At 47.9% G+C, this 25,603-nt stretch overlaps 1 protein-coding gene across 2 annotated transcripts in view; it reads left to right on the forward strand.

Moving 5' to 3' along the window:
* The window catches only part of SDK1 (sidekick cell adhesion molecule 1), a 982,307-nt gene extending 959,569 nt beyond the window's left edge, over positions 1-22,738 (forward strand). For both annotated transcript variants that reach the window (XM_030933228.1, XM_030933229.1), the window contains one exon: positions 18,841-22,738. In XM_030933228.1, the coding sequence (XP_030789088.1) occupies positions 18,841-19,101 (261 nt within the window). In that variant the 3' untranslated portion in view covers positions 19,102-22,738. The remainder of the gene's footprint in view (positions 1-18,840) is intronic.
* Positions 22,739-25,603: the final 2,865 nt, after the last annotated feature.

Consider the following 25,603-nt stretch of genomic DNA (forward strand, 5'->3'; position numbering starts at 1 on the left):
TGTGTGATGTTCCCCTTCCCGAGTCCAAGTGATCTCATTATTCAGTTCCCACCTATGAGTGAGAACATGCGGTGTTTGGTTTTCTCTTCTTGTGATAGTTTGCTAAGAATGATGGTTTCCAGCTACATCCATGTCCCTACAAAGGACGCAAACTCATCCTTTTTTATGGCTGCATAGTATTCCATGGTGTATATGTGCCACATTTTCTTAATCCAGTCTGTCACAGATGGACATTTGGGTTGATTCCAAGTCTTTGCTATTGTGAATAGTGCCGCAATAAACATACGTGTGCATGTGTCTTTGTAGTAGACTAATTTATAATCCTTTGGGTATATACCCAGTAGTGGGATGGCTGGGTCATATGGTACATCTAGTTCTAGATCCTTGAGGAATTGCCATACTGTTTTCCGTAATGGTTGAACTAGTTTACAATCCCACCAACAGTGTAAAAGTGTTCCTATTTCTCCACATCCTCTCCAACACCTGTTGTTTCCTGACTTCTTAATGATTGCCATTCTAACTGGTGTGAGATGGTATCTCATTGTGGTTTTGATTTGCATTTCTCTGATGGCGAGTGATGATGAGCATTTTTTCATGTGTCTGTTGGCTGTATGAATGTCTTCTTTTGAGAAATGTCTGTTCATATCCTTTGCCCACTTTTTGATGGGGTTGTTTGTTTTTTTCTTGTATATTTGTTTGAGTTCTTTGTAGATTCTGGATATTAGCCCTTTGTCAGATGAGTAGGTTGCAAAAATTTTCTCCCATTCTGTAGGTTGCCTGTTCACTCTGATGGTAGTTTCTTTTGCTGTGCAAAATCTCTTTAGTTTAATTAGATCCCATTTGTCAATTTTGGCTTTTGTTGCCATTGCTTTTGGTGTTTTAGACATGAAGTCCTTGCCCATGCCTATGTCCTGAATGGTACTACCTAGATTTTCTTCTAGGGTTTTTATGGTATTAGGTCTAACATTTAAGTCTCTAATCCATCTTGAATTAATCTTCGTATAAGGAGTAAGGAAAGGATCCAGTTTCAGCTTTCTACTTATGGCTAGCCAATTTTCCCAGCACCATTTATTAAATAGGGAATCCTTTCCCCATTTCTTGTTTCTCTCAGGTTTGTCAAAGATCAGATGGTTGTAGATGTGTGGTATTATTTCTGAGGACTCTGTTCTGTTCCATTGGTCTATATCTCTGTTTTGGTACCAGTACCATGCTGTTTTGGTTACTGTAGCCTTGTAGTATAGTTTGAAGTCAGGTAGCGTGACGCCTCCAGCTTTGTCCTTTTGACTTAGGATTGTCTTGGCAATGCGGGCTCTTTTTTGGTTCCATATGAACTTTAAAGCAGTTTTTTCCAATTCTGTGAAGAAACTCATTGGTAGCTTGATGGGGATGGCATTGAATCTATAAATAACCTTGGGCAGTATGGCCATTTTCACGATATTGATTCTTCCTATCCATGAGCATGGTATGTTCTTCCATTTGTTTGTGTCCTCTTTTATTTCACTGAGCAGTGGTTTGTAGTTCTCCTTGAAGAGGTCCTTTACATCCCTTGTAAGTTGGATTCCTAGGTATTTTATTCTCTTTGAAGCAATTGTGAATGGAAGTTCATTCCTGATTTGGCTCTCTGCTTGTCTGTTACTGGTGTATAAGAATGCTTGTGATTTTTGCACATTAATTTTGTATCCTGAGACTTTGCTGAAGTTGCTTATCAGCTTAAGGAGATTTTCAGCTGAGACAATGGGGTTTTCTAAATATACAATCATGTCATCTGCAAACAGGGACAATTTGACTTCTTCTTTTCCTAACTGGATACCCTTGATTTCTTTCTCTTGCCTGATTGCCCTAGCCAGAACTTCCAAGACTGTGTTGAATAGGAGTGGTGAGAGAGGGCATCCCTGTCTTGTGCCAGTTTTCAAAGGGAATTTTTCCAGTTTTTGCCCATTCAGAATGATATTAGCTGTGGGTTTGTCATAAATAGCTCTTATTATTTTGAGGTACGTTCCATCAATACCGAATTTATTGAGCGTTTTTAGCATGAAGGGCTGTTGAACTTTGTCAAAAGCCTTTTCTGCATCTATTGAGATAATCATGTGGTTCTTGTCTTTGGTTCTGTTTATATGCTGGATTACGTTTATTGATTTGCGAATGTTGAACCAGCCTTGCATCCCAGGGATGAAGCCCACTTGATCATGGTGGATAAGCTTTTTGATGTGCTGCTGAATCTGGTTTGCCAGTATTTTATTGAGAATTTTTGCATCGATGTTCATCAGGGATATTGGTCTAAAATTCTCTTTTTTTGTTGTGTCTCTGCCAGGCTTTGGTATCAGGATGATGTTGGCCTCATAAAATGAGTTAGGGAGGATTCCCTCTTTTTCTATTGATTGGAATAGTTTCAGAAGGAATGGTACCAGCTCCTCCTTGTACCTCTGGTAGAATTCAGCTGTGAATCCATCTGGTCCTGGACTTTTTTTGGTGGGTAGGCTATTAATTATTGCCTCAATTTCATAGCCTGCTATTGGTCTATTCAGGGATTCCACTTCTTCCTGGTTTAGTCTTGGGAGAGTGTAAGTGTCCAGGAAATTATCCATTTCTTCTAGATTTTCTAGTTGATTTGCGTAGAGGCGTTTATAGTATTCTCTGATGGTTGTTTGTATTTCTGTGGGGTCAGTGGTGATATACCCTTTATCATTTTTTATTGCGTCTATTTGATTCCTCTCCCTTTTCTTCTTTATTAGTCTTGCTAGCGGTCTGTCAATTTTGTTGATCTTTTCAAAAAACCAACTCCTGGATTCATTGATTTTTTGGAGGGTTTTTTGTGTCTCTATCTCCTTCAGTTCTGCTCTGATCTTAGTTATTTCTTGCCTTCTGCTAGCTTTTGAATGTGTTTGCTCTTGCCTCTCTAGTTCTTTTAATTGTGATGTTAGAGTGTCAATTTTAGATCTTTCCTGCTTTCTCTTGTGGGCATTTAGTGCTATAAATTTCCCTCTACACACTGCTTTAAATGTGTCCCAGAGATTCTGGTATGTTGTATCTTTGTTCTCATTGGTTTCAAAGAACATCTTTATTTCTGCTTTCATTTCGTTATGTACCCAGTAGTCATTCAGGAGCAGGTTGTTCAGTTTCCATGTAGTTGAGTGGTTTTGATTGAGTTTCTTAGTCCTGAGTTCTAGTTTGATTGCACTGTGGTCTGAGAGACAGTTTGTTATAATTTCTGTTCTTGTACATTTGCTGAGGAGTGCTTTACTTCCAATTATGTGGTCAATTTTGGAATAAGTGTGATGTGGTGCTGAGAAGAATGTATATTCTGTTGATTTGGGGTGGAGAGTTCTATAGATGTCTATTAGGTCCACTTGGTGCAGAGATGAGTTCAATTCCTGGATATCCTTGTTAACTTTCTGTCTCGTTGATCTGTCTAATGTTGACAGTGGAGTGTTGAAGTCTCCCATTATTATTGTATGGGAGTCTAAGTCTCTTTGTAAGTCTCTAAGGACTTGCTTTATGAATCTGGGTGCTCCTGTATTGGGTGCATATATATTTAGGAGGGTTAGCTCTTCCTGTTGAATTGATCCCTTTACCATTATGTAATGGCCTTCTTTGTCTCTTTTGATCTTTGATGGTTTAAAGTCTGTTTTATCTGAGACTAGGATTGCAACCCCTGCTTTTTTTTGTTCTCCATTTGCTTGGTAGATCTTCCTCCATCCCTTTATTTTGAGCCTATGTATGTCTCTGCATGTGAGATGGGTCTCCTGAATACAGCAGACTGATGGGTCTTGACTCTTTATCCAGTTTGCCAGTCTGTGTCTTTTAATTGGAGCATTTAGTCCATTTACATTTAAGGTTAATATTGTTATGTGTGAACTTGATCCTGTCATTATGATATTAACTGGTTATTTTGCTTGTTAGTTGATGCAGTTTCTTCCTAGCCTCGATGGTCTTTACATTTTGGCATGTTTTTGCAATGGCTGGTACCGGTTGTTCCTTTCCATGTTTAGGGCTTCCTTCAGGGTCTCTTGTAAGGCAGGCCTGGTGGTGAGAAAATCTCTAAGCATTTGCTTATCTGTAAAGGATTTTATTTCTCCTTCCCTTATGAAACTTAGTTTGGCTGGATATGAAATTCTGGGTTTAAAATTCTTTTCTTTAAGAACGTTGAATATTGGCCCCCACTCTCTTCTGGCTTGTAGAGTTTCTGCCGAGAGATCTGCTGTTAGTCTGATGGGCTTCCCTTTGTGGGTAACCTGACCTTTCTCTCTGGCTGCCCTTAAGATTTTTTCCTTCATTTCAACTTTGGTGAATCTGGCAATTATGTGTCTTGGAGTTGCTCTTCTGGAGGAGTATCTTTGTGGCGTTCTCTGTATTTCCTGAATTTGAATGTTGGCCTGCCCTACTAGGTTAGGGAAGTTCTCCTGGATGATATCCTGAAGAGTGTTTTCCAACTTGGTTCCATTTTCCCCCTCACTTTCAGGCACCCCAATCAGACGTAGATTTGGTCTTTTTACATAATCCCATACTTCTTGCAGGCTTTGTTCATTTCTTTTTCTTCTTTTCTCTTTTGGTTTCTCTTCTCGCTTCATTTCATTCATTTGATCCTCAATCGCTGATACTCTTTCTTCCAGTTGATCGAGTCGGTTACTGAAGCTTGTGCATTTGTCACGTATTTCTCGTGTCATGGTTTTCATCTCTGTCATTTTGTTTATGATCTTCTCTGCATTAATTAGTCTAGCTGTCAATTCTTCCACTCTTTTTTCAAGATTTTTAGTTTCTTTGCGCTGGGTACGTAATTCCTCCTTTAGCTCTGAGAAGTTTGATGGACTGAAGCCTTCTTCTCTCATCTCGTCAAAGTCATTCTCTGACCAGCTTTGATCCGTTGCTGGCGATGGGCTGCGCTCCTTTGCAGGGGAAGATGCGCTCTTATTTTTTGAATTTCCAGCTTTTCTGCCCTGCTTCTTCCCCATCTTTGTGGTTTTATCTGTCTCTGGTCTTTGATGATGGTGACGTACTGATGGGGTTTTGGTATAGGTGTCCTTCCTGTTTGATAGTTTTCCTTCTGACAGTCAGAAGGACTGTCTGTTGGTCTGTTGGAGATTGCTTGAGGTCCACTCCAGACCCTGTTTGCCTGGGTATCAGCAGCAGAGGTTGCCGAAGATAGAATATTGCTGAACAGCGAGTGTACCTGTCTGATTCTTCCTTTGGAAGTTTCCTCTCAGGGGTGTACTCCACCCTGTGAGGTGTGGGGTGTCAGACTGCCCCTAGTGGGGGATGTCTCCCAGCTAGGCTACTCAGGGGTCAGGGACCCACCTGAGCAGGCAGTCTGTCCGTTCTCAGATCTCAACCTCCGCGTTGGGAGATCCACGGCTCTCCCCAAAGCTGTCAGACAGAGTCGTTCGCGTCTGCACCGGCCCCCGCTGCTTCCCCTGTTGGTCTTGAGCTGTGCGCTGTCCCCAGAGGTGGAGACTACAGAGACAGGCGGGCTTCCTTGAGCTGCTGTGAGCTCCACCCAGTTCGAGCTTCCCATCGGCTTTGTTTACCTACTTAAGCCTCAGCAATGGCGGGCGCCCCTCCCCCAGCCTCGCTGCTGCCTTGCGGATAGATCGCCGCAGACTGCTGTGTTAGCAGTGAGGGAGGCTCCGTGGGCGTGGGACCCTCCCGGCCAGGTGTGGGATATATTCTCCTGGTGTGCCTGTCTGCTTAAAGCGCAGTATTGGGGTGGGAGTTACCCGATTTTCCAGGTGTTGTGTGTCTCAGTTCCCCTGGCTAGGAAAACGGATTCCCTTCCCCCTTGGCTTCCAGGTGAGGCGATGCCTCACCCTGCTTCAGCTCCCGCTGGTCAGGCTGCAGCAGCTGACCAGCACCGATTGTCTGGCACTCCCTAGTGAGATGACCCCAGTACCTCAGTTGAAAATGCAGATATCACCGGTCTTCTGTGTCGCTCGCGCTGGGAGTTGGAGACTGGAGCTGTTCCTATTCGGCCATCTTGCTCCGCCCCCCCGATTTTTGGTATTTTTAGTAGAGATGGGGTTTTGCCGTATTGGCCAAGCTGGTCTTGAACTCCTGACCTCAAGTGATCCGCCCGCCTCAGCCTCTCAAAATGCTGGGATTACAGGCGTGAGCCACCGTGCCCAGCTGGGAAGTATATTTTTCTTTGAAGGGTCTAATGGAACACAGGCTAAGTGTCGCAAGGGGATTTGGAAAGGCTGCCATCTTGACAATTATTATGTCTCTCCTAGTCTAACCCCAACCCAACTGTAGTCAGGATCTTATTCTTAAAAAAACGCTTTATTAAGTTATAATTCACGTACCATATAATTTGCCCATTTAGAATATACAAGCCAATGGTTTTCAGTATTTTCAGAGTTTTGCAATCATCTCCACAATTTTGGAACTTTTTCATTCATCACTCTAAAAAAAAACCCCATAACTCTACCAGTCACCTCCCGTTCCCTTCTCCCTCCAAACCCTGGCAACCACTTTCTGTCTCTCTATATTTGCCTGTTCTGAGCATTTCATATAACAGACTCATGCAATATGTGGTCTTGTGATTGGCTTATTTCATTCAGCATAATGTTTTCAGGGTTCATCAGGGTTCACTGATATGTGTTGTAGCACATATCAGTTCTTCATTTCTATATTATGGGGGGGAAATTCCATTGTATGGATATACCACATTTAAATATGTATTCGTCAGTTGATGAACATTCGGGTTTGTTGTATCTGGGATCCCCAAGAGCACTCCCAAGTTCAGTGATTCACTAGAAGGACTCACAGAATTGAGCACACAACATCCTCATGACTAAGATTTATTACAGTAAAAGAATACAGAGCAAAATTAGCAAAGGGAAAATGTGCACAGAGCAAAGTCCAGAGGAGACGACGTTCACATTTCCAAGAGTCCTCTCCTATAGAGATGCACACAGGACACACTTAATCCTCCACCAGGGAGTTCTGAGGACACACATTAATTGTTGTCTACCACAGCTTTACCATAGCCTTGCAATTAAAGCAAACTGCAGCTGCAGTGTAGGTACTGCTGATTGGAAATTCAGTGTCCAGGGTTTTGGGAGCTGGTCACATAGGCATCCTCTGCCAAGCATGGACCAAAACTCCAGACTCCAGAAAGAAAGCAGGTGTTGGCATAAACCATATTATTTGTACAGTTTAGACACTGCAATCTTATTCTTTAGGGAAAACATTTTATCAATGAAAGGAACTTTTACCAGATGCCAACCAAGGGTAATCTTTGAAAGCAGGTCTTTTTAAGGCTAGTGGTCTCAGACCTGCTCTGTTAACTTTTTTCCGCACCAGATTGTTTCTACTTTTTGGCTACTGTGAACAATATGCCCTTTATCTGTTTGAGTTTGGTGAGTGTTTTTATTATCAAAAGGTTTGGAGTTTTATCAGATGGTTTCTCTGCATCTGTCTGGATGATTTTTGTCCTTTGTTCTATTTATATGGTATATTACATTAACTAATGTTTGGATGTTAAACCAACCTTGCATTCCTGCGACAAATGCCCATTGTTTATAGTGTATAATCCTTTCTTTATGTTGTGGGATTCAGTTTTCAATATTGCTGAGCATTTTTGTATCTATACTTATAAGGGATATAGGTCTGTAATTTACTTGTCTTATTTATCTTTATGTGAATTTTGTATTAGGGTAATATTGGCCTTATTGAATGATTTGGGAAGTATTTCTTCCACAACTGGTATTAATTCTTTAAATGTTTGATAGATTTCATCAGTGAAGTCCTCTGGTCTCGGACTTTTGTTGTGGGAAATTGTTAATTACTAGTTTTATCTCTTTATTGGCTATAGATTTATTCAGTTCCCCTTCCCACCTCTTGTTTTTTTTTTTTTTTTTTTTTTTTGGTTAAGTCAGTGTCACTCATTTGTGTCTTTCTAAGGATTTTTTAATGTTATCTCATTAATCTAATTTATCAAGATACAGTTGCTTACAGTTGTGTACAGTTGTTTATAATCCTTCATTTCTGTAAAGGCAGTGGTAATTAATATCAATAATTCATTCCTGATTTTAATAATTTGACTCTTCTCTCATATTTCTGGTTAAAGTTTTTCAATTTTGATAATCTTTGCAAAGAACCAACTTGTAGTTTCACTGATTTTCTCTATTATTTTTCTACTTTCTATTTCATTTATTTCTACTCTAATCTTTATGACTCTTTCTTCTGCTTGCTTTGGAGTTAATTGGCTCTTCTTCTTTCAGTTTCCTAAGTTGGAAGTTTATGTTGTTGATTTGAGATCTTTCTTTTTTTGTAAATACAGGACTTTATGGCTAAAAATTCCCCTCTAAGCACTGTGTTAGCTGAATCTCATAAGTTTTAATATGTTGCATTTTTGTTTTCACTCATCTCAAAGTATTTTTTAAATTTTCTCTGTAATTTCTTCTTTGACACATTTGTTATTTAGGAGTGTGTTTTACGTTTCCTCATATTTGTGAATTTCCCACATTTTCATGTTATTTATTTCTAATTGTATCCTATTTTGGTCAGAGAAACCATAATTTATGTATTTTCAGTCCTTTCAAATTCATTGGGTCTTGTTTTAAGACCTGGCATATGGTCTATACCAGAGAATATTTCCTATCCACTTGAGAAGAATGTGTCATTCTGCTGTTTTGGGGTGGAGTGTTCTGTATGTGTCTATAGGTCTAGTTGATTTATCATGTTGTTTCCATCTTCTGTATGTATGATCTTCTTCCCAGTTCTGCCATTTGTTAATGCATTGAAATCTCTATTTGTATTGAATTGTCTGTGTCTCTCTTCAAATCTATTCATTTAATTTCATGTATTTTGAGGCTTTGTTGTTAGGTGCAGGTATGTTTATAATTGTTATATCTTCTTGACATATTTACCGTTTTATCAGATATTTGCTTTCTAATAAAGATATGTCTCATATCTTTATTCCCTATTTTTCATTATCAGCTTCTATTTGTTAAATGAATTTTCCCAATATATCATTTTGACTTCCTTGTTTTTGCTTTTGCTCTACATTTTTGGTTATTTTTGTTAGTGTCTTACTCTAGTATTATTATCTACCTCAGATTTATAGTACATTTCCGTGACTTATGGGAACTTTACTCCTATAGTTGTATTTCTTCCTTTTCTTTCTGTGCTATTGCTATACATATGTTGCCTGTAGATTTTTATCAAATTTGGGAAACTTTAAGTCATTATTACTTTGAGGGGTTTTTTTTTCTTTCTTTTCTTTCTTTTTTTTTTTTTTTTTTTTTTTTTTTTTGCTTTTTTCTCTTTCTCCTCTCATTCTGATATTCTTATTACACATACGTTGGTGCTCTTAGTGCTGTCTCATATTTATCAGAGGCTCTGTCCATTTTTAAAAGTCTTTTTTCAGACTGCATAATCTCTATCAGTCTATCTTTAAGTGCACTGATTCTTTCCTCTGCCAGCTCAAGTCTACTATTGAGCCTATCTAATGAATTTTAAATTTCAGTTATTGTATTTTTCAACTCAAGAACTTCCCATTTGTGTTTTTAAAATAATTTCTATCACCTTATTGATATTCTTCGATTGTCATCATACCTTTCTTTAATTTTTTAAACACGGTCTCCTTTAGTTCGTTGCACATAATCATAATAGCTACCTTAGAAGTCTTTGTCTGCTTATTCAAATGTTTGGGCATCCTCAGAGGCTACCTTCTGTTTTATTTGTTTTTCCTGTGTATGCATTACACTTTCCTGGGATTTTTTGAAAACAGATCATTTTTGATAATATATCACAGCAACTCTGAATAATGATATTCATGCCTCATGGAGGGTTATTGTTGCTTGCTTGTTTGTTCAGTGATTTGGCTGGATTCGTTCAGTGAAGTCCATCTCCCCTGCATTGTGTGCTCTGATGTTGCTCCTCAGTGCTGGGCAATGCATAGAGTCTTCCTGCCTACCAGGGACGACTGTGGTTTTAGCTGGGCTCCCTTTGCCTGTCCCTGTTAAGATTCTGGATGGCTTACCACTATTGGTATCATACCCAGCAGTTACTACTTGCTAGCTCTGGTTTTTCCGGCAATGACTTAGCGCATAAATTGCTCCTCACTTTCTGATCCAGTTGAAGTCCAGCTTTTCTGCAGTTGCCAGATGCTGTCAGTCTTTGAAGCTTGCTCTGACACTAAGAGGCCTCTTCTTAGCTTCAGAAGTCTCTTTTCCTGGTTCTCTCTGTTAAACTGCTAGCTGGTTTTACTGCTTCCATTGTTGCTGACATGGAACTACCAGCTTCCTCTTCATTCCTCACCTGCAAAGGCTCTGCAGTTTTCAACAATGTCCTTAGGTATGCTCTGTTCCAAATAAAGTCATTTTCCTCAGGCAGAACTAGAAGCTCTCTGTTCTTACAGAGTAACTCTCCACTCTGTGCAGGACCTTTGTGTCACTGCACCAAAGTGGAGATGAGGACAATAGCCTTCTTCTTCCAGAGTGACACACCCACTACACAAGTGGGGCACTGGGTTGAGAGGGCAGTCCCTGCACTTCTGGACTTGCTCCTCCTGGCGTGGGACTTCTTCCTACAAACAAGCTGGGGTGGGGGCACTCAGGGCCCAGTATTCTTGGCCTACCACACCTGGTACAGACTCCCAGCTTATAAGCAAAGGCTGGATGGGGGACAGGAACCCCAGTACTCTTGGCCATCTCTGCCTAGAATAGAACTTCTTCAACATGGAGTTGGGTTGGGGGAAAGGGGAAGCTGGATCAGAAATGCCAGAACTTTCCTCTCCAAGTTAAATTCCTAGACCAGCATCCCTGCCTTGTCACTACATCTGCCCAGAGTGGAGTTTCTGTCACACTGAGCTGGAGGCATTGGATAGGGAGAGCAGATCATGGCTCAGGCACCACAGACTCTCACTATCGAGTGAGATGTAGCAGATCTTCTTATATAAATCTTTCTCCACTTGCTATCTACTCTTAGCACCATTTCCAAACCGTTTTTTTTTTTTTTTTTTTTGAGAGGCAGTCTTGCTCTGTCACCCAGGCTGGAGTGCAGTGGTGTGATCTCAGCTCGCTGCAACCTCCACCTCCTGGGTTCAAACGATTCTCCCACCTCAGCTTCCTGAGTAGCTGTGATCACAGGTGTGCGCCACCACACCCGGCTAATTTTTGTATTTTTAGTAGAAATGGGGTTTCACCATGTTGGCCAGGCTGGTCTCGAACTCCTGACCTCAGGTGATCTACCTGCCTGGTCCTGTCAAAGTGCTGGGATTACAGGCGTGAGCCACTGCACCCAGCCTTCAAAGATTTTCGATGGTTATTGATAAAATACTTTTCACCAGTTAAATCATTGTTCCACTGGGGAGAGGGTCTGCCGACCTCCTCGCACTGCCATTCCAGAAGTATCCTTGCCTTCATGACTAGTAACTCAGATATTCAGAGGGGACTGGGAAGAAATGTGGGCTGGCCTGGTCGCTTAACTCCACATTTACAGAAACAGAATCCAGTCACAGAACTGCCGAAAAGGCTGTTAGCGAAGAAAGCATTGCAGGGAAGACAGACTGAGGGTTGCTCAGCAGTGGAATAAAACCAAAAGCTATAACGCCAGTTTTCAAATAGGACTATCTAAAAAGTGGCTTGGATTTAGATGAGGGTTTAAGACGTTTATCCTCTCTAGTGGAGGCAGCTTATAGATTTGAAGACATCATAAACCGAAATGTTAGGAATAAAGAGTAATGAACGTCCTTGGCCCTGGCTTCAAGCCAGTGTTTTGACACAGCATGGTTATTGGTTAAAGCCGTGGACAGATGCAGACTTCTGCTCACCCTCTTCTCCAGGGCCCAGGGGATAAGGAGTGAGAAGCCCTGTGTGGTCTCTGCTAGAAAAACTCTCCTGAGAAGCTAAGATTGCTCTAAAGAAAAACAGTGAGGCCATCCTTTTATCCCCCAGGACATTTTTTTTTTTTTTTTGAGACGGAGTCTCACTCTGCCGCCCAGGCTGGAGTGCAGTGGCCGGATCTCAGCTCACTGCAAGCTCCGCCTCCCGGGTTCACGCCATTCTCCTGCCTCAGCCTCCTGAGTAGCTGGGACTATAGGCGCCCGCCACCTCTCCTGGCTCGTTTTTTGTATTTTTTAGTAGAGACGGGGTTTCACTGGGTTAGCCAGGATGGTCTCGATCTCCTGACCTCGTGATCCGCCCGTCTCAGCCTCCCAAAGTGCTGGGATTACAGGCTTGAGCCACCGCGCCCGGCCTCCCCCAGGACATTTTTAAACCACTCTCAGAACTATTGCTAAAGTGAAAATTCTGCAGATCCGTCCGTTCCCAGGTGCTCAGGAGCCTGCCTGATCAGAGGTGCTGCTCTGAATTATGCCCTAAGTGTCACACAACACATGCTGTGGCTATTTCTGTTTCTCTGTTTAGAAACAAGAGGGTTTGTCGTGGTTTTTTCACACGGCTGCTTCTGAATGATATCTGCCGTTCAAATCACATGTTAAAGATTGTTTTCGAAATGCAAAGAAACTGTTTGCAAAATCCCCCCTGCTCCGACCAACTTAGACCAACCCCGTCGTACCTAATTAATTCCTTAATAATATTTGAGTCTTTCATCTTGCCAATATAATACCCGAAGTGTCAAGATTATCTTTATTAGCTACTTTCCAGGCATCTGTGCACCTTTAGAAACTCTCGCAGTCGGTCTCATGCCGCATCCAATCACATTCTGTCCTTCTAGTTTCCCGGGAAACCGACACACGTTGCTACTTCACATCACACAGGAAACTTACCAGAAAAAGACCCTGCAGCATTTCCTTTTTGTCAATAATTCTAACTCACTAAAATACATCCCCATTAAAAAATAATAATGTCATAGAAATAATAAACAGAGCAGGCGGCAGGAGGAAGAATGGCATTTTAAGATTGTGCTTTCTCAAAGAGACAATGACAGGGGCTGAGCAGTAGCCAGGAAGCCCAGCTTCTAGCTCCAGCTCTGCCTGACATTTATTGGTCATGTGGCCCTGAGTGTATTCTCACTTCTCCTCCCTAAATAGCAAGAAGGAAAAGAAGCCTCTTGGAGCCTCTTGTCTCTGCTTCTTTCTGCACAGTGATTACGTTCTCTCTGATTGGCTATTATTGTAGAATCACTTGGCTGGGTCTGTGGGCACTGGCCACTCAGAACTCACTGGCCTCCCAGCTTTCCTCCCCAGAACAAAGCACTCTTCTCTTCCAGCTACAGTGTGAAAAAAATCCCAGGGCAAGATTCTGATTGGCTGAGCTGAAGCCACATGCCTAGCCATTAGCCAATCACGGTTTTCTGAGAGGCAAGCTAGCCCATCCTTCTGGTGGGGAAGAACTGCTTCCTTCAAAGAAGGGATCAAGGCCTAGATGCAAACAACAGGAACCACTGTGAGTTGGACAACCAAGCACTCCCAATTTGTGTCTCCTGCCAGGCCCCCTTCTTGGCAGCCACATGTGTCACAGACCCTTCTCTTGAGACTGTAGGACTTTTAGATCTTTGGCTGAGGAAACACATTATGACGCATACCAACGTACATACAAGCCGCGAAGGAAATGGTACAAACACGCAGATGGGTGTGGGCTGTGTGCTATACTCATTCTCTAAGCAGTTCTGCACATGCTCTTGGAAATGTGGACTCCAGCGAGAGCTCAGCGGTCCCTTCCAGACCACCCCAGGCCCTACCCAGCATGAACCCTGCTTCCCTACAGCCTGGCAGCTGCAGGAGGAGGGGTGGGCAGGGGTGTACACAGGGCAGAGAGAGGCCCAAAGGGTCACCAAGTGGGTGCAAGACAGACTAGCTGAAACTGAATTCATAGCACGTCCTCCCACTGAAATTGCTGATTTCTCCACCATACAGAGACACTTTTCATATAAGGCTCACCCATATAAAAAGCGTTTTTACAACTGGGGTTGAAGGTATCTCCTCCCTGCTACTAGAAAGACTTTATTTCTGCCACCTTTGGCTGAAAAACCAGGCTGGTTGTGGCCCCAGTCTGGCCCCCACCAGTATGACCCTAAGACGGTCACTTGCGTTTGTGGATGTCGATTCTTTCAGACCCAAGACGAGGAAATTGAATCCAGTCACCACCTCTCACATTTTTCCACAGTAGAATCCACTGTGGTAGCGAAGTTGAACGGGGAAGACCCCTGGGACCTGGGAATGTAGTCGAAAGAGTGAAAGTCTTGAACCTCATATTTGACCTTCAGATGATAATGAACCCTCACCCCAGTTTGTGAAACCTAGCACTAAATTTCTGTCCTTCGTTCCTAAGTATTCTGTGAATTTCCCATGAGAAAAGTGATACCTTCACTGTATTTCAATACGTGTGATTTCTCCCTAAGTTTCAGGACGTTTAGATTCCAAGTTGGTCTCTAAAGAGGTAACAAACCCAGTTCGGGGGCTAATCATGGAGCTTCCTTTGGCTTCTTTCAGATGATCTTTGTTCTCTTTTCTTCTGTTTTAGTTTACACAGAGCTTTACCTTGTAAGCCACCTCAAGGCCTCTAGAAAACAGATGAAGAATAAATCTTAAACAGGCCGGGCACAGTGGTTCATGGCTGTAATCCTAGCACTTTGGGAGGCTGTGGTGGGCAGATCACCTCAGGTCAGGAGTTCGAGACCAGCCTGGCCCACATGGTGAAATACAAAAATTAGCCAGGTGTGGTGGCGGGCACCTGTAATCCCAGCTACTCAGGAGGCTGAGGCAGGACACTTGAACTCAGGAGGCAGAGGTTGCAGTGAGCTGAGATCGTGCCACTGCACTCCAGCCTGGGCTACAAGAGCAAAACTCCAGTTCAAAAATAAATAAATATAAATAAACCGCCACAAATACAGATCCCTGATCTCTTAGCTGAAACCCCTGAGGCCAGATATATTTAGGAAGTCAGTGTTTCTCAAGCTTGGGGGTCATCGTATATTAAGGAACTGCTCCAGTAGGGCCAGGCCAGCACTTAGTAATCAAAACATTCGTCTTCTTTTAGCAAAACATGAGAATATTCACACTGAATAGCCCTACATCAGTTCAGCTCGGGGTAAGCTGCCAAGTTAGCTCAAGTCATCTCAGCCTTCGCCACCAAATGAGTTGTAAAAAAAACCTTTTGAGATTCAGAACATTGCGGGTTTTGGAATCTGGAATAGGGGGTTGTACACCTGTTCAGCGGATCCCAGGGAGAAGCCTGGAGCTGGGAGTCAGTTACAGGGTCTGCAGAGGTGGGTGAACCCTCCGAGGTTGGGAGCTCAGGTGCAGGCCCCCACCCAGCCTCTCTCACTGAGCCTCGCTTCTTTATTCATAAAGTGGGAATCGTAACATCTGCATCACAGGATCCTCGGCCAGTTGCAAACATCATGCCCAGGCATTAATCTGGTTATGTCATCGGTGTTCTCGAAAAAGGAGCCACTGCCACGTTTATCCTCGCCACCTGATGAAGGAGAAGCTGGCTGCCCCAGGGTCTCGGTGTGTGGGGGAAGACGTGTCTTAGCTCTGCAATTCTGCTAAGTGCACAGGAGCCACAGATGGATTCAGCTGTTCTGTGTATGGCACCATAAGCCACACAGTTTACACTTAATGTTCACAAAAGTCCCAAATCTGTGACTCGCTGTTACTTTCATGTAAATATTCCAGTTAGAGCTAGATTTTCAGGCTGTGCCCCCACATCCCAGGAGCCCCTGGCTCCCCGCTACGCCTCCATGGGGCTTCTGCACAGCCTTGTGGCCGACCGCTCTCACAGGCCTCCAGGACACACACAAGTCCCCAGGTGCGGGACGATGTCGGCTCATGGATCAGAGCTTCCTGCCCGGGTGCTGATGTGGGTAATTCACTCTGACTCTCAGATGACAGAGCACCCGGCAGGAACATCGCTCACAGCACCCAGGGATGCTTTTGTTTCCCTGGGTCTCCGTGTGGACTCCCTGCAAAATTAGGGGAACTGGCAATTCTCCCATCCCCTGCCCACCCCCGCCTCCAGCTGCAAGGACGCGGCTCATGGATTGGCAGTTTTCCTTCTAGAGTGTCTACTTCTGAAAGAGCTGCTGTGGCTGGCAATGTGACCCACATCTGGGGCCATAGCCCTCTGTCTTAACACCCACAAGGCGCAGCTCCCAGCCTGGCCGCTGGGAGCCTCTAAAAAAATGCACATTCCCCAGCCTCCGACAGACCCATGGAGCAGGATACCTGGAGCCACTCCCAGGAATCTGCTGCCTCCATGCACAGCTGATGCCCTCAGATGGCATTTCCAGGCACCTCACTCTTTTACCCTCTCCCCAGTTCCCTTGATACCCTCTGGGGAGAAAAAAAAGTCACGTCTTCCTGACCCCTATGAGAGACAGGGGCCCTGGGAAGCGTCTTAGCGTTAGTTCCACAGCAGAGCCTCAGTCTCTGTGCCGCCAGGTGGATCCCGTAGGAGCCCAGGAAGCTGTTAGGACACTCAGGTGAGCGTCTCAGGATGGTTCCGTGCATCTGGGAGGATGTGGCACTTATCAGCAAAACCGAGAGACCTCCACCTTCTTAGGGGAAAAAAAAATACATTTCACCCTCTGCTTTCTCCATTTTTTTTTTTTTTTTTTTTTTTTTTTAGATGGAGTCTGGCTCTGTCGCCCAGGCTGGAGTGCAGTGGCACGATCTCGCGGCTCACTGCAACCTCTGTGTCCCGGGTTCAAGGGATTCTCCTGCCTCGGCCTCCCGAGTAGCTGGGACTACAGGCGCCCACCACCACACCCAGCTAATTTTCGTATTTTTAGTAGAGACAGGGTTTCACCATGTTGGACAGGCTGGTCTCGAACTCCTCACCTCAGGTGATCCGCCTGCCTCAGCCTCCCAAAGTCCACTTTCTTCTTTAACAGTCTTTCCAATGACTTCACATCAAGCTGAAAGACCATAAAATAGAGGTTTGCTTTCAGAAAATGAACATAGAAAACATGCAGGGTCCATGTTCTTAATGGAAGCTGCTGATTTATGTTATAAAAAGGAAAAAAAAACCCTCAAAGGGACTGATCTTGAAACATCAGTGGGAGGCCCCAGGCCACTTTTCCATGTGTTCGAGGGGCCAGGCCATTCAGTTCCTGGCTGGGGAGACATATTAGACACCCTGGCTTATTCAGGGGGCTTCAGTTCTTGGCACCTCCCCACCCTCAGAGGTCTCTGTGGATGTGGTGTCACACCATCACTTGCAAGGGGAGGATGCACCCCCATCCCCTCCCTTCTACCTCCTCACCCCCACACCCTCCTCCCCCTCCCCTCCCCTCTCCCTCATCACCCCCCACACCCTCCTCCCCCTCCCCTCCCCTCTACCTCATCACCCCCCACCCCCTCCACCTCATCACCCCCCACCCCCTCCCCTCCCCTCCACCTCATCACCCCCCCACCCCTCCCCTCCCCTCTACCTCATCACCCCCCACACCTCCCCTCCTCTCCCCTCTCTTCTACTTCATCACTCCCCACCCCCTCCACCTCATCACGCGCCCACCCATCCCCTCCCCTCTACCTCATCACCCCCCACCCCCTCCCCTCCCTTTCCTTCTACCTCATCACTCCCCACCCCCTCCTTCCCCTCTACCTCATCACCCCCCAACCCCTCCCCTCCCTTTCCTTCTACCTCATCACCCCCCACCCCCTCCACCTCATCACCCCCCACCCCCTCCCTCCCCTCCACCTCATCACACCCCCACTCCCTCCCGTCCCCTCTACCTCATCACCCCCCACCCCCTCCCCTCCCCTCTACCTCATCACCCCCCACACCTCCCCTCCTCTCCCCTCCCTTCTACTTCATCACCCCCCACCTCCTCCACCTCATCACCCCCACCCCCTCCACCTCATCATCCCCCCACCCCCTCCCTCCCGTCTACCTCATCACCTTTCCCACCCACTCCCCTCTACCTGGTCACCTCCAGAATCCTTTTGTTTTGGTCTGTAGCAGCCCACGTCTTAGTCTTAGGCAAGACAAAGACCCAGATCTTCCCCCACCCCTGGGGCTCTTCTATGTTCTGCCTTGTAAGGGCAGGCATAGTCCCCTGGGGGCCGTGTGGGGAGGCTGTGTAGACCTCTGCTGGGTGGGAGGCCACCTAGACCTTTGCTGGGGTGGGAAGCCCATGTAGACCTCTCCTGAGTGAGGGAGGCTGCATAGACCTCTCCTGGTGCGAGGGAGGCCGCGTAGACCTCTCCTGAGTGAGGGAGGCCGTGTAGACCTCTCCTGGGGCGAGGGAGGCCGCGTAGACCTCTCCTGAGTGAGGGAGGCCGCGTAGACCTCTCCTGAGTGAGGGAGGCCGCGTTGACCTCTCCTGAGTGAGGGAGGCCGCGTTGACCTCTCCTGGGGCGAGGGAGGCCGTGTTGACCTCTCCTGGAGCGAAGAAGGCCACGTAGACCTCTCCTGAGTGAGGGAGGCCACGTAGACCTCTCCTCAGTGGGGAGGCCGCGTAGACCTCTCCTGGGGCGAGGGAGGCCACGCAGACCTCTCCTGGGTGAGGGAGGCCGCGTAGACCTCTCCTGGGTGAGGGAGGCCACGTAGACCTCTCCTGGGTGAGGGAGGCTGTGTAGACCTCTCCTGGGTGAGGGAGGTCGGGTAGACCTCTCCTGAGTGAGGGAGGCTGTGTAGACCTCTCCTGGGTGGAGGCCCAGCTCTTCTTGGAGACCTGGTGCAGAGTGAGGGGCTGGATGCAGCTGAGATAGCGCAGTGTGGGTCACACCTGGATCAGAGAGGGGGACCTGGGGGGCTGCCTGCTCTCCTGTGTGGAGGGTGGGAGGGCCTGGCATTGGGCGGGGGTGGGGAGAGGGCTGGAGACCACGACACGGCCCCCCCGGAAGGTGCCCCCACGCCAGGCCTCCTGCCCAGCACGCTCCGGGCCCTGCGCCCTGCCCTGCACTCACACCGCCTCTCCCCCGCCCCGCAGGCCACCGACTCCGACTATGAGGACGCGCTGCCCAAGCACTCGTTCGTGAACCACTACATGAGCGACCCCACCTACTACAACTCCTGGAAGCGCCGGGCCCAGGGCCGTGCACCTGCGCCGCACAGGTACGAGGCGGTGGCGGGCACCGAGGCGGGCGCGCAGCTGCACCCGGTCATCACCACGCAGAGCGCGGGCGGCGTCTACACCCCCGCCGGCCCCGGCGCGCGGACTCCGCTCACCGGCTTCTCCTCCTTCGTGTGAGCAAAGTGCCGCGCCTCCCTCAGGGCGGAACGGAGGCGAACTTTCCGGAGTCTATTTTTGTTAAGACAATCAACTCCAATAATTGAGCTGAAGTTTTTGTTTAAAAAAAAAAAAAAATCTGATAAGTGATGATTTTACCTACTTGTGGACACTAGATTTCAATTAGGAAGGTTTTTTTAAACGGCTTTTTTGTAACATCGCTGCAGGAAGCAGGGTTTTTCTTTTTCTTTTCTTTTTAAGAGAAGGTATATTTCACTGGTACAATGGCTTGGCACCGCCGGGGCCTGGGAGGACCTCAGACCTCCCCAGCCCTGGGTTTCTCCGTCTTCAAGACCAACTAGGAAGGCTCAAGCGGGAGAGGGAATGGAGGGTCAGGTGAGATCTCAGAGCTGCCCCGGCTGGCCCCTGTCTCTTTCTACCTCCTCTTCCAGAGAACCAGCGGCTCACACCCTTCTCAACGCAGGACATCCTCGGCTCACAGCTCGCTCCTGGGGTTTGAAGAGCAAATGTTTTTCCCTGGGCTCAGTGCGTTTTGTCCCAACTTCATCTGTTTCTGAAATGTTCTCACTTGGCAGTTTCTAAGTAAGGAGTCGGCTTTCGGGTTCCTGACGGCTGGGCAGGGATGCTAAGGTGTGGTTCAGCTGTCACCGTCAGCGTCCCTGCAGTGGTGCGGTCCTGAGGCTTTTCTGCCTCTTTCCCCATTCCTTCCCACCTGACTAGGGAGGCCTCTTAGGGCTGGAAGCCACCACGCCGGCTGTCTCCTTCCCCGAACACAGCACACGGCCAACTCCGCGGGACAGGAGGACATCGGACGCCGTCCCCAGAATTGCTTGTTACGTAGGAAGCGTGCATTGTTAACCAGAGTATTTTTTAAATCTTTTTATCTTTTTTTAAACTATGTCACATGAAATGAATACGTCTTTGCTGTCTCCAGGTGCCTTTTTATTAATTGTTCAGCTTTGTACATGGAAAAGATGAAAAGCAACAGTGTCTGCAAATAAAGCAAAACAGCTCTGAGAACACACGCTCCCGACTTGCCTCGTGCACACCAGGCCGTCCCCTCCCTCTGTCCTGGCTTCTGCTGGCCACCCGCGGCGGCCACGGCTTCTCCACCGCTGGCACTGCTGCTGCCCCCTCTCCCAGTCCAAGGCCAGCTTTTAGCCTTAACAGGTTTTCTGGAAACATTTCATTTTTTCTTTAAAATTGTCATGGTTTGGTTTAAAATTTTCGGCTAGATGAAAAGAGTATGAACTACTTTGGAAAACTTAACAGCCCAGAGATGACCGTGCCTCCAGCCCCTCGTGTCATCTTTGCAACAGACGGCTGAGCTGCCGGGGTCCACCCCTCAGCCCAGGTCCCGGGTCCAGATGGAACGGGCGCACTGCTGGTGCCCACTGGTGTATGTGTCCTGGGTCCTTCCCTGTAAGTGCCCCAAGTGCCCCCTCACCAGCAGAAGCGTGACACACACAAGACTCAAGACCACCTTGCCAGTGCCCCACGTGCACAGTGAACGGGCGGGTGCCATTCCCCCAGCGACCTGAGCAGGGGACAGCTGAGCAGTATCTGGCCAGTGCCACCCGGGGGCCAGTCTCCTGGCCACATGCAGAAAGTGTGGCCCCTGCTTGCCTAGATGTTTTGTGCACCTCCATGGGTAGAGGGTGTGGATATTGCCTGTATTCTCTGCTGTCAGCATTGTTGAGTATGGCCCCAGGAGACCAAGGAGAGTTTAGTATAGGCTGGAAAACCCCTCTTCAGTCTTTCCAAAATTAGAGGGTATGGAAAGTTTCCTTTTTTCTCTCCTCCCTTCCTTCCCCACCTTCCTTCCCTTTATCCCTCCTTTCCTTCCTTCCTCCCACCCTCTCTTCTTTCCTCACTCCTTCCCTCCCTCCCTTCCTTCTTTTCTCCCTCCCTCCCTCCCTTCCTTCTTTCCTTTATTTCCTCCCTCCTTCCCTCCCTCCCTCCCTTTCTCCCCCATTCCTTCTTCCTTTTCTCCTCCTTTTGCTGAGTGGAGGGGGAAATATTCTAAACCAAAAATCCTAGATGCTCCGCCCAAAGCCACTTCTGCGTGACAATCGCAGCCCACAGTTCCCTGGACAAGACTCGCCACCGTGGACAGAACTGCCTCCCTCTTGGCCCCGGAGAGAACAAAGTGGGCGGTAAGCCAGGATGCGAGCACTGGAATTTCTCGGAAGAGAAGTGATAAAATGGAGGCCATGGCCAGCACTGCCTTCTGTGCGCTCTGACTGCTCTCTGCAGCCATAAGGACGTGACTTTACACGCCAGGGAGAGTGTTGAAACGTCTTAGGTTGAGGATGAGCAGATTCGAGATGTGTTTGTTGCTCTTGGGTTTTCGATACAACATCATGACACTTTTGTTTCAAGCTCGTGTTTTCTGCCTCCCTCCACTCTTAGTAAATCTTGATGTATACGGAGCGGCCTGTCCGAGGCTACGCGGGCCTCCTGGCTGCTGCTGGACTGTGCCTGGGACAGTGCCAACACCCGTCACTCGGAGGGACTCTGTGCCATGAGAACCACCTGCGCAAAGGAACAGAGTTGAGTGTTTCCAGGTAGATTTCAGCCTCCCAGAGCAATACGGGATTTGAGAAGCATCAATTCCTAACTCCTCATCTTCAGGGAAGGAAAAGAAAGTCACAGCCTAGGAAGATGCAGATTGGATTTTAATCTCAGTTTTGAAAAGAGGACAAGCAAAATGTGTCTAAGCCAGGCTGGGCGGAATGTGCTCCCGCTCTCTCCGACTGTGCTGAAAGTTGCACCTTGTGGATGCCTCATGACCCACCCCCCACGTGGCTCATTTCAGATTGTGTCGGCCCCGCCCTGCGAGGATGCGGTCACGGAGCCACCAGGAGGCTCCATCTGAGCCACAGGGACGGGTGTGCAGGGCTCCCTCCTCCTGGAGCGCCAGGGCAGAGATTCCAGGCAGGTGAGCAGAGAGAGAACTGCCAGGCCATGTCCCCTCAGCCTCCTGCGCGGCCACCTTCTGATTGAATCGGTCCAGCCCAAGCCCCTCTCCCAGCCTCCCCTTCAGCCTCTCTCCCCGCCTGCTTTTATAGTGCACACTTCACTCAATGCTGCAGCAGAAAAACAAGGGGCCCCAGGGAGAGGGGGCCCAGACGGCCACACACGGAACAAGCCTCCACAGCCCCGGGAGGTGGCTCACTCTGTACCGGTCTTTGGAGGCTGTGCTTGTATCTGACTGTGACTGGGCTGAAGCATGGTGTTTGCCTAACGGTTCATAGCATGGTTTTTATTTCTTACACATTCTTGGCACACAGTGTAGCTATTCTCCTGATGAGCAACCCGTCTGCGTACCTAAGTGTGGCTCCCCGTGGGCCAGCGTCCCGGTAGCATGGATCCAGTCTGAAAGGCGAGGACAACGTGGAAACTCATGAGCTGAGCCCGCCCGCTGGGACACGTCTCCTTCCCACATCACCTTCTGGTTTCGGGTGCCCTCAGGTCAGCCCTGAAGCGTTCCCTACAACATTTTCTGAAATTGTGCGGAAAACCAGATCTCGTTTAAAAAAAAGAAAAAGAAAAAGAAAACAATAAACAACTTGTAGGAAGACAGAGAGGTGCTATGGGTACAATTTTTAATAAAAACATTATTTTGTTCCTTAAACGCTTGTGATTTTCTTCGGGTGTTGATGGAATGATTCGGGAGACCTTACGCACCTTCTTGAATTGTAAAGCTATAAATATGAACCACTGGGACTTCACCCCAGTGTCATGCTGGACCCCCGTGCTCCCCCCAACACCCTTACCTTTATCCTGTTGACATGCAGGTGTGTACAGGCAGCATCCCCCCAAATTGGAGTTGAGGTCAGGGGTAAAGCGACTCCACACCCTGGCCGGATAGTCTGGGGCAGGCAGCATGGAGCCTGAGCCAGTGAGACTCCTGCTTGGACCAGCAGCCGTTCCCAGGGCCAGCCCAACTCCACTCACCATCTGGCTGGACCACCAGAGACTTCGCAGGTGTCCAGAAGGAGAAGAACAGCTCATAGCCAAACTTAGCCTTGGTTGGGGGGAAGCAGAGCTGTGAGCAAGATGGCCTTCCCCTCCTAAGGGGTCTGGCCACACCATAGCTTGTCACGCCCCAGGCGTGCTCTGGGTCGAGGGAATGAGATGAAACCATTTCCCTTCCCTTTCAGAAGTGGAATTTTGCTTGTTTCTTTCTTTTTAAGAGACAGGGTTTCACCCTGTTGCCTAGGATGGAGTGCAGTGGTATGATCATAGCTCACTGCAATGTTAACCTCCTGAGCTCAAGTGATCCTCCCACCTCAGCCTCCCTAAGTGCTGGGACTGCAGGGTGCCTGAAGTGGAATTTTCAAAGGCATCTGCTAATCACTGCAGGTACCCTGGGCTTCTGTGAAACACGGGGCCACTGTAGCCACGGTGCTGGGGCCACCAGGAGGAAGCATGGCTGCCCCCTTATCACCCACCTTGCAGGCCTTCGGGTCTCAGTGGCCCCGGGAGCATTAAAAAATATCAGTGTCCAGGCCACACCCAGGCCAATTAAATCCTCTGGGGCTCCGGCACAGACATTTGATTGGTTTTGAAAGCTCCGCAAGTGATTCCAACGCAGCAAGGAAGCTATGCTTCTGGGAGGAGGGCCGGGGTGGGGCCGGCATTCTGACCGTGAACGAGGGGACAGGGTTCTGACTTTGCCAATGTTGCCTTTTGCTCCGGAAGCAGTCGCTGCCACTGATAAGCCCCAGGTAAGAACCCTTTCATTTTCTCTCTTTTCCCACCATGTCCGGCCTACATCCCACCACCCTCCATAATACGATACGTAAATCTGCACCTTTCCCACCATCTCCAATATTTCAGAAGTTGCGGCTGCCGTGGAAAAGGCCCTTGACATTTATTGAACGTACACCATGTGCCTGACGGTGCTCTGTGTTCTTGTTAATCCATAGAACTCCCACCAGGACCCTGTGAGGTAGGTACAGTTGGGAGGTCCTATGGTGTAGACGAGGAAATGCGCCCAGAGAGATGGAGCCATTTGCCCAGGTGTAGCCAGCTGACCGAGGCAGATCAGCTCCAAACCTAGGCAGCTGGGGGCTCCGGAGCCTTGTCTCTAGGCACTGCACTGCCTCCCATGAGGCTGTCTGCGGTCACCTTTAGATCCATGGGCTGTTAGCCTGTGAGGAGGCAAGTACCTCTCCCTACAGCTCGGAGCCTGGCATCATTACTGCAACGTCACGGGCTGAATGCACAGGCGGCTCAGAAGATTATATTTTCCCCATACCATCCTCTCCTGTTAGAAAGAGGAAAGGCAGGAGTTAAGTTGGGATAGGTGATGCAAAGCCCTGTCATTACTACTATTGTTGAAAAGTTCATGGGAGAAAGTTGTAAATGCAACTAGTTAGCCCAGAGAAAAGAACCGCCCTGTCTTGTTGGATGACGATTACATAAGAATGACTCCACAAGAAGGAAAAGTGGCCCAGGTGAGATGCCAGCCACATTGGAAGGGGGAGGAGTTGAGCGCAGGAGCCCTGATGTGGCCCCTGGGACTCCGCCATCGGCATTTGGTTTCCTGTGGGTGGGTGAGAAGACAGGGAGGGAGGAGGACAGGGAGGGAGCCTCCAACTTGATCACTCCTGGGAGAAGCCTGTGGATTTCTGGGCTTGGGGTCCCACAGAGCCCAGTGCTCATCTTCCTCCAGCCTCCATGCCATCTAAAGTGGGCACTCCACGGGTGCCGAACCAGGAGGGACCTACATCTTCCTGAGTTCAGGTCTTTTCTGAAAGGAACTGAATCTGGGTCCTCCTCTCCCTCACAGACAGCCCCATCCACAGGAGGTGAAGCTGCAGTGCCCGCTGGGACTCTTGAACCAACGGGCACCACCCTTAGCAAGAAATCTCTAAGCTGAGCTGGGTTCCCAAGAGCCAAACTCAGGGGCGAAGGGGTTTGCCTGTGCTGTGGCTGCTACAGCCCATTTCTCCTGCCCGACAGCAGCCTCACTGCCTCTGGGAAATCGCCTCTTCCCCCAACAGATCCTGCATGGGACAACCATTCTTTGGGGCCATACTTCCAGGCCAAGAGGCAACGTGTGTGCCCCAAGCCAGGTGGAATGGGGCAGGGCAGGTGCTGCTCCCTCCTGGGAATGTAAACAATTTAAACAATTTGAATTCCCCAGCAGGGAGTGAACAACCTGGAGGCTCCTCTGAGATTCTTCTCTCAGAGCCCCCGGCTTCCAGAGCCCCCTTTCTTCCTGCCAATTTCCAAGGTGGGCTCCTGTCCACATGTCCAGCTCCTCATGTCCTTTAAGTTCCTTTGGCTGAACTTAGCCTGAGTTGGTTCATTCACCTTCTTGTAACCGAAGAACCTGCTCATGAACCTGGGGGAGCCCCCACAGGCCCGAGCTCTGGCAGCAAAGCCCCTGGGAAGACCCTTCAGCTCCCAGAGTGGCAGCCGCATCCCTGCTGTGTGGGCTCAGGAGGGAAATGCTACCTACATCACAGTGCACACGCTCGCCAGCCAC

The sequence above is a fragment of the Rhinopithecus roxellana genome, chromosome 6 (assembly GCF_007565055.1).
Source record: "Rhinopithecus roxellana isolate Shanxi Qingling chromosome 6, ASM756505v1, whole genome shotgun sequence".
NCBI classification, from domain to species: Eukaryota; Metazoa; Chordata; class Mammalia; order Primates; family Cercopithecidae; genus Rhinopithecus; species Rhinopithecus roxellana.